Source organism: Cheilinus undulatus, linkage group 17 (assembly GCF_018320785.1).
Source record: "Cheilinus undulatus linkage group 17, ASM1832078v1, whole genome shotgun sequence".
NCBI lineage: Eukaryota > Metazoa > Chordata > Actinopteri > Labriformes > Labridae > Cheilinus > Cheilinus undulatus.
This window is the reverse complement of record NC_054881.1, coordinates 37309992-37319728: the sequence shown is the minus strand read 5'-3', so window position 1 is coordinate 37319728 and position 9737 is coordinate 37309992. Positions and strand designations below refer to the sequence as shown.

General features: G+C 38.6%; 1 protein-coding gene across 1 annotated transcript; it reads left to right on the top strand.

Moving 5' to 3' along the window:
• The first annotated feature begins 1848 nt into the window (after positions 1-1848).
• Positions 1849-7530, top strand: LOC121524815 (sepiapterin reductase-like). The gene is made up of 4 exons (XM_041810329.1): positions 1849-1871; positions 3142-3491; positions 5403-5693; positions 7098-7530. The coding sequence occupies exons 1-4, from the start codon at positions 1849-1851 to the stop codon at positions 7286-7288; spliced, it is 855 nt and encodes a 284-aa protein (XP_041666263.1). The 3' UTR covers positions 7289-7530.
• Positions 7531-9737: the final 2207 nt, after the last annotated feature.

The following is a 9737-nucleotide window of genomic DNA, read 5'->3' as shown; positions in this document are numbered from 1 at the left end:
AAGTGAAGATAAATTATGAAAAATAAGGGCAAGTGGCCTCATTAACTGTGATGCACCTGCAGGGGCGCCGAAAAGGGGAGAATAAGGAGAAGGATTCTAGGGGCCCAGAGAGGAGAAAGAAGCGAAGGGTTGACAGTATGTCACCCAGTTCTTTCATGGGCAAGGTGGGTCTGTTAGTGCAATGGTTTTCAAACTTTTTTTGCCCAAGGCACATCAAAAAGCAAGCTGATGTCTCAAGGTACACCATATTAATGTCCTTGCAAAATAGCCTCTTTAGCATGTGTAGCAGGTAGCAACATGTCCCTGTCCCAACTGCATGCAATGTGAGCAAGTGTCAGTTACATCAGTTTGATTACAGAGTTTAGCATCCTAACGCTCTGCAAGTGATGCACTGCAGCTCCCCAGGTTTATCCCCAGTCACCCTGTTCCTATTTTCTCTCTGTCGCTCCTATTAAGATGGACAAGTAACAAGGGAAGAGGTTGCACAAAGGATGAGAAGACACCAGGAGTGTCCCACCAGAGGATATTCTTAATTTTCTTCCACTTTTCTCAATCCCGAAACTTTGTGGCTTGTTTTATAAAGAGGAGTGTGTTGCATGGATATTCTCCATACCCATTTATGAATTTTTATGGTCTGACCTGTGCTAACATGGAGATAAAACTATGTGGCTCACAGCGGTCAGAGGCACCATACCTCAGATTTTCTAAGTAAAAGCATGAGATGTCATATTTTTACATGTAAATTTACATTTGCATATTTAACAGATAACAGATGGACAGTGAGCATGCAATGCTATATGATGCAATGCAACATGTAACGCTTGCATGCAGTAAGGACACTGGTTATAGTCTCTTTAGTTGTTGCATAGTTGTAGTACTTATGTAAAGTCAGACGAATTTACAAGGCACACTTGACTTGTCTCAAGGCACACCAGTGTGCCATGGCACACCATTTGGGAACCACTAACAGTTAGTGGTTCATGTAATGGTAAGATCTGGAACATTAGCCTGTTGTCTATTCCTAACTTTGTACATACTTTATAAGCTAGCTCACTTTTCTCCCCATATTTGCATTTCTGAAGAAAACTCTGGATTTATACATGTCACTGTTGTTTTAGTTAAATAATCAATGCAGGCACACGTTTAGAAAGCTGCTCTGCTCACATTCAATCAGTCAAAAAATTACGCACGTTCCGAATAGACACGTCAAGAGCAGCAGCAGCTGTCTGTCAGTCCCGCCCCACCTGAGCAAGCCCAAGTACCCCCTGAAGAAGGAGGTGAGCAGCTGTGTGTTCAATTAATCGATTATTATGGAGAAAAAACATTACAGAATAAAGAATCGTTCTGAAATAAAAATCCTATAGTCTGTATTTATTTCAGAACAATTTAATGGTTTAAAAAGCATAAGCTATCTCTGAAATATAATGTTTGGTCAGTAGTTTGGGACTCTCACCCCCTGCTTTGCAGTAGGAACAGAGAACATTTCTAATGCGTGCAGACTGGGTGACTGCTTTCAATCCAATCAGAGGAATATTTACATTTTCTTGAAATCAGAAGATTAAATAGCAACAACCATATAGCCTAGTTATGTTTTTTTTTTTTTTTTTTACCACAAATCTAATGCCATCACCTGTGAGTCCACAGTTTTGGAGATAAATTAGACCTGCATGTAGAGCATCAGTCTTGTAGCAAATAATTGAATCTAAATGAATTTCATTGTATTTTCAGTGCTTCCCCTACCAAGTAACTGTCATGTTGCTCTTTTCACAAATATGGGAGTGATAGTCAAAAATATCATTAAAATGCATAGTTTTATGTAAAACATAATCAAAATTTTCTGCCGGCCTGATGGCCAGCTGTGGGGGGACCCAGTGAGATTTCTTTTCATGGGGCCCAAAATCCCTGACGGCGCCCCTGTGCACCTGGATGCATCATTACAGCATGGCCCCACTCAGTGTGTCAAAACTGCAAAGGGACGGACTATTCAGCTCTGTCTTTTCAATAAAACTGTCCTCAGTATCGTGGATTTACTAATTACTACACCACAGATGTTGGTTCATGGATGGATTGCTCAGACTGAGATAGCAAAGTTGTTTGAAGAGTGGGGACGCCTCTAATATGATACAAGCACATGATGGATTATTGCCTCAGACCAGGTGAGAATGTGGAAACAAACAAAGCGCTTCTTAAATCTTCTAATGATGGCCCTGTTCACTTTTAAAGAGCATACAGTTATCACTGTTAAACAGTCATAAAAAACTTCTGGAGAAACCTGTTTGACCTCTGAGTGAGACTCATCCACACCAATGGAAACTTACATAACAGTGAGAATTCTGATCATTCATGTCCTAGCTGAGTTTCCTCACGTCCTCTGATTCCTATCTGGTCTTATTCCTTATCTAAATGTCAGCACTGAGGGTAGAGTCAGATCTGGACTTCAGTTCTGTCATGCAGAGAGATGAAACCATCAGATGTCAGCCATGGTGGATTATGGGATATGGAGTCAATGATCCACTGATTATTACAGTAGTAGAGTGAGCAGATTACAGATAGCTGGAGTTTATCATTTTACAACAGGTCAAAAATTTGACTTCTTACCAAATAACGAGGCACTTTATATCCCATAGTGATACCCGTGGATTTATAATTCCATTCATTAACATGAGAGTTTCCATGACTGGCAAATTCAGTCATCAAGATCTATTGCTTTTATACGGAAGAGTATTAGGGCCACTGAAAAAAAAAATTGAGACAAATTTTTTTTTTCACTTGTGAGAAAAAAGTCAGAATTCTGAGATTAAAGTCAGAATTCTGAGTTTAATCTCAGAATTCTGAAAAAAAAATTTGAGCCTTTTTTTTCATTTGAAGAATAAAGTCAGAATTCTGACTTTAATCTCAGAATTCTGACTTTAATCTCACAATTGAAAAAAAAAAAAATTGTCTCAAATTTTTTTTTTTTTCAGTGGCGCTAATACTCTTCCGTACTTTCATTCACATTTTCATCTCTGCTGTTTTTAAAGATGAACAAGTTATGTGTGTGGATAATTGACCAGGAGATGGCGACACTGTGCAGATTAAATGGCTATAAATAAAGAAGAGAAGCTCAGACTTAAGTTTGTGATCAGCATCCTCTCTGAAAAGTTTATCTCGGTTTTTCTCGCTCCTTCTCCTCTCTTTCACCATGTCGTCCACGATGGGCCGGGTCCTCTGCATCATCACCGGGGCCTCCAGAGGCTTCGGCTGGGCTGTGGCTCTGCACATGTCCCGGGTGGTGAAGCCGGGCTCGGCGCTCGTGCTGACCGCCCGCTCCGCTGACGACCTCCGGGCTCTGCAGGAGGAGCTGACCACCTCAGAGGCAGGCAGAGCCGGCCTGAAGGCTGTGATTGTGCCCGCTGATCTGGGAGAGAAGGAGGGACCAGAGAGAGTGCTGAAGCAGGCTGGAGAGGCTTTTGACGAAGACATGGATCACGTGATACTCATCAACAACGCAGGTAATGGGCCGGTTCTTGGCATAGGTGATGTAGGGGGTTGCCTAGGGAGCCACGCTAAGAGGGGCGCCATCAGGTAACAGATCATCAACTCCTGCACTCCTGTAACCTCTGCGCCCCTCGTTCGTGAAACAGTCAAACCTCGCCGCTCTCTGTCTCTCGGTCCAGTCCAGTCAGTGTTCATTTCGTTGACTAAAACTATGACTAAAACTATTCGTCGACAGCCTTTTTTTTCCTTGACAAAAACTAGACTAAAACTAACAAAAAAACATCTGTGAGGACTAATTTTTGTCAAAATAACTCAAACTAGACCAAAGCATAATTTATTTTTTGTCAGACATTCAAAATCTGTGATAGGCCTATTTCTCCACTGTGGGTAAATCTGTCAAAATGCAATGCATCTGTAGCAATTCTGCCTCTCAGCTGTAGAAAGTAGGGACCCCAGGTTTGGCAGGGTACAGAGAACACAGTACCATGATTTGACACCAAATTTAGGCAAGAAAATAAATGCTTGGACTAAAAGTAAAGACGAAAATGTGAGGACTTTTATGGACTAAAACTAGACTAAAATGTTGTGAGTTTTCGTCGACTAAAACTAGACTAAAACTAAAAAGGATAGAAATGGCACCTAAGCACTGCCCTTGACAAATATGGGTTTTCACTGTTCTAATCAAAGCTTTCTCTCTGAATGGAGCACGAAAGAAAACTCTCACATCCTCGTCAGGCATAACGCTCCAAAAACATCAGCAATGACAGCTGACAGCCTGGACTAATTTAACCCCTGGTTATATTGATAAGAGTAACGTCAGGGTCATATTTACAGACTTTATGTACACATTGTTTTTTGAGCGCAGTGTACTTCAGTCAGCTCCCACAGAGAGTACGTTTTTACTCTTTATGTCCCTTCTTGTCCTTGTCCTTGTCCATGTCCGTAAATTAAATGCAATATGAAAAGAGGCCAATTTTTATGGATAGAAGGAATTTCCCCTGATATAACAGTTTGATGGCTCAGTATCTCTGTGCCAGAGTCCCTTCCTGTGCATCATGAGGCACATCAGTGCAGTGGAGATGCACATAGGTCTGCAGAGCTATGAGGAGCGTTAAAGCTTCTCTGCCCATTAAAGGAATTTGACTGTTGTTTACTATCTTAAACGGCTTTAATGCGACCAAAATCTACCTCCAGACCTGATCACAACGTAGCCCTCTAACTTGGTTCTTTAGTAGAGCTCCCATGATCATTCTGGTTTAAAAACACTGCTGCAGGTGCTCTTCAGACATGTCTGTAATTAATTATTTCACAATGTGTTTATAACCCTAGGTTTTTTGACACTGTTTTGGCATTATGATGAGTAAATCCCGTGTGGTGGATAATTCATAATGAGTCAGAGGTGGAGCCCTGGGGGGGGGGGCTTGCAGGGCCTATGCCCAAAATGTTTTTCCAAAAGCCCTGAATCTTTAAGTTTGGCAAAGTTATGTTATTGCTGAGTGTTAGGACTGATGAATGTAAAAAGAACTATCTTTGATGATGATAAACAGATTAGCCCTGCTGATAATTAATAGTAGAGTTAAATGTTATCTATGAGCAGTTTGCTATTATACTGATATTACAGGAGCATTAGTATGATTACCCTAAAGGGGGATCAATAAAAATGTCTTATCTCATTTTATCTTATTCAGCATAATTTCAGTTTGATTTCCTTAATGTTGTGTGTTAAGTTTAGAATAGCAGCTTCAAATATATTGTTTAATGTTTGTCTACATTTTTCCATTATATTTACTGAACCAGGGGGGCACCAAATTGTAATTTCGTCTAGAACAGAGTTATGAATAAAACCTTAATTGATCAAAAAGGAAAAAAAAAGTTTATTAACATTTATTTGAGAAACGTTGAAGTTTCTCTCTCTCTCCTCTAAGCTTCTCTGGGTGACGTTTCTCGCTTCATCAGAGACTTCACCAACATGGCCGAAGTCGACTCGTACATGTCTTTCAATGTCACCTCCTTCCTCTGCCTCACCGCCGGCGTCCTGCAGCGTTTCCCTCAGCGTCCTGGTCTGAAGAGGACCGTGGTGAATGTGTCCACCATGGCCGCCATACAGGCATACCCTTCCTGGGTGCTGTACTGCAGTGGGAAGGCTGCCAGACTGATGATGATGAGGGTGCTGGCTCAGGAGGAGCCGGATCTACGGGTGCTCAACTACTCTCCAGGTCAGAAAATGACTGGACTTTGTGTTTGTGTCATTAAAGTCTGAATATTTAGCCTGAGACTTGGTCCGAGGTAAAGGAAAAGAAAGTTTTAAATAAGTACTGATTCACCATTATCATGAGACTACCAGATAAAAAAGTTCAGATCAGAAGAAAACAACCAGAAATGACTCAGAGAAAGTCAACTGCATGGATGCTTGTCTAATCATGGCTGGACAACTTAGATTACTATTTTTTTTTTTTTTGGTAACTTTCCAAACCAACTCCCACTCTACTCAAAAATTACATGATATAAATAGTTTTAGGTTTTCAGCTTTGGTTTCCTCATTTTTGGTTTTCAGTTTTGGCCAAGAATTTTCATTTCGGTGCATCCCCAAGTATGACACATCTCTCTTATTATCTTGTTTTATATCAGCAAAGAGGAGAGAGACTACAGAGCTGCTGTATTGTGTCATTCCAGACATGTGTCTGTTGTGTTGTATATCACAGGGGTTCTCAACCTTTTCAGCCCATGACCCCCAAAATGAAGGTGTCAATGGCCAGGGACCCCCAGGGCCCAGCCAGACTGGGGGTCAGCAAAATCATTGTCCATTGTAAAATGAAGCTGTGGTATTTTATATTTAACCTGAATAATAACCACTCTTATTAAAGAAACAAAATTTAATTTATTTGTGTAGTAAGGAACCCTCTTAAAATGTAAATCTTTTTGTTAAAAACAAAATTAAAATGTGTTAAAAATAGCTAGAATGGGTTAATAATGGCAAAAAAATGGTGAGAAAGGTGGTGAAATTAGTTTTTAGAAGTAGCAGAAATGGGTTAGAAATGCCAACAATAGATAAAAGTGGCAAAAAATAACCAAAAAATGGCAAAAATGGGTTAAAGTGGCAAAAATATGTGGAAATGGGGTGAAAATTGATAGAAACTGGAAAAAAATAGTTTTAAGTTGTGTTAAAAATTAGCAAAATTGGTGGAAAAGTTATAAAAATGGGTTAGAATTAATCAAAATTGGTGGAAAATGGCAACAGTGTAATTCAAAAATGTTCTTAGTTTTTTTAAGGCATCTGGAGACCCCCTCTCAGTGTCTCCGACCCCAACGCTGAGAACCCCTGGTATATCAGAACAAAGTCCAGTCATCTTCCATCCATGTAAAAAGTCAGCAGTCCCAGAATGCTTTGTGAAATTCCCTCATTATGTGAAATTCATTCATGAAACCAAAACACCACTTTACATAAACAGGTCTTATGGAGGGATGTTTTACATAATAGAGTCTGGAGAAAAATCCACAGACAAGATACACTCCAGCAGCCTGGATAGTTTATCTGTCCTTTAGAGCCACCGTAGTCAATCAACCATTATTTTCCTGTTTCCTGGTGAATCTCATCATGGTCTGTCTGGGTTTTGTTTCAGGTCCGTTGGACACGGCCATGCTGAAGGAGGCTCTGTCCAAAACGGCCCACTCCGGCCACAAGAAGTCGATCCTAGATTTACTGTCTGAGGGGAAACTACTCACCTGTGAGGATTCATGTGCTCAAATGATGAAGCTGCTGCTGGACGACAAGTTCACCTCAGGAGATCACATCGACATCTTTGACCTGTAGACTCAGCAGGAAACGTCGAGTCAGAGTAATTTACCCTGATTTTAATCCAAACGTTCTAACACGTTCCCCAGAGGAGAACTCCAAAACAATGTTGGGCCTTCAGTGTGGATAATTTTTCCCTCTGTGTGAGGCTTTTTTAATAAATGAATGAACCATCCTAAAGTCCACAACACACCGGCACTGTTTGATGATTGTCCAAATAATAACCCCCATTATTCCAACAGCAGCCTGACGCTACTTTAATCCCATAATACTGACTGTAATCTGAAAATCTGACTGCAATGTTAGATTTCAGACTATAATATGAAAATTCTGACTTTAATCTCGTATCTAACTTTAATCTCGATGCTCTTACTCTGACAAATCTGACTGTAATCTTAGATTTCAGACTATAATATGAAAATTCTGACTTTAATCTCATATCTGACTTTAATCTCAATGCTCTTATTCTGACAAATCTGACTCTAATCTTAGATTTCAGACTATAATATGAAAATTCTGACTTTGATCACAGAATTCTGACTCTAATCTTAGAATTCAGACTATAATATGAAAATTCTGACTTTGATCACAGAATTCTGACTCTAATCTTAGATTTCAGACTGTAATATGAAAATTCTGACTTTGATCACAGAATTCTGACTCTAATCTTAGATTTCAGACTATAATATGAAAATTCTGACTATGATCTCAGAATTCTGACTTTAATCTGAAAATCCTGACTTTTGTTTAAGAAAGATGACTTTAATCTCAAAATTCTGACATTAATTTTAGAATTCTAAATACAATCTGAGAATTCTGAATTTAATCCCAGAAATGTGACTTTGATCTCAGAAATCTGACTGTAATCTTAGAATTCTTGCTTTAATCTGAGATTTCAGGCCTTAATCTCGGAATTATGAGTTTAATCTGTGCAATCTGACCTCAGTCTCAGAATCCTGAATTTAATTTTAGAAATCTGACTTAACTATGGAATTTTGACTTTGATTTCAGAATTGTTACTTTAATCTTAATATTCTGATTTTAATCTTAGAACCCTCATTTTAATCTTGAAGTTCTGACTTTACTCTCAGAATTCTGACTTCAATCAGAGAAACCTGATTTTATTATCAGATTTCTTACCTAAATCTCAGAATTCTGACTAAAAACTCAGAATCCTGAATTTAATCTGAGAATCCTGGTTTTTAATCTGAGAAATTATGACTGTAATCTGAGAATTCTGATTTTTTTTTCTAAATCTGTTTTTCTTAGCTCAACTCAGAATACTGAGTTTAATCTCAAAATGCTTTCTTAAACTCAGAATGCAGACTTTAACCCCAGATTATTGAATTTAATCTTAGAATTCTGACTTTAATCTATGAATGTAATTGCAGAATCTTTCCTTTTTTCAGAATTGGAAAAAAATCCATCTAATTTATTTTTTCGGTGGCTTTAATCCTCTTTTACAAACATTAATGCAAACAAAGGTCTACTTATGGATTTTAAGTTCCATTTTTAACAGGTTTATTCTGTAGGTGAAATATTACAGACTGTCCCTTTAAATCAGAAGAACAGGTGGCAGACTCTCCACAGTTCTGGCTGGTTTAGATCACGGACTGTAGAGAAAGATGAGAGATAGAATCACAGCTCCTTAAAGATAAACCACATCATTTAGAGCTCCTCTGCTTCTATTAACGTTCTCACATGCAGCTCAGCTCAAAAATTTCTGGAACCATCTCTGACAGAAGTTTACAGATTGAAAGTTTCCAAAATCAACAAAACCTATCACAGATTTGAGACATATCAGATATACATCTGATGAGGGTTTCTAGACCGCTTATCCCATTTAGGGATAAGCAGTATAGAAAATGGATGGATGGATGGAAGTCTAGTTACTGATCTGTCATTCTTTTCCTTTGGTGCTCTTATAGATGATCTGCTGCCAACACTGTGGCTTTAGGGGTGACAGGTAATTAGTCTTCTGTATTTTTATAGAAGTTTTATAGATTTTTTTCTTGTCTTTGCTGATGTTAAACCTTACTGTGTTGGCTCTGGACTTGATAAAAACACTAGCAGATAAGGCTGATAGTCTCCATGCCACAACCATTCAGAATGAAACCTGACCAGGTGCTGCATGCATACTTTTTAATAGGTGGACATTTCTGTATGATAAATAATTGCCGATCAATCTATGTACTATTCAAACATTGTAATGTAATTATCTTTTAGTTTCATGAGCAGTGCGCATCTTACTAAATAAAAGCTTAAAATATTTCACTTTATGTGTCATGAATCAAGACAATATTAAACTTTTACATTTAGGATTCAATTACATGAATAAAAATGAACTTTTCTATGCACCAGTGTTTCCCTATGAACATTTTGATTCTGCATTTAATTGATAACTAAAATGCTACGTAAAGGTCACCAACTGAACATGCTTATTAAGTGCTCTATCGAGTGTTTGGTG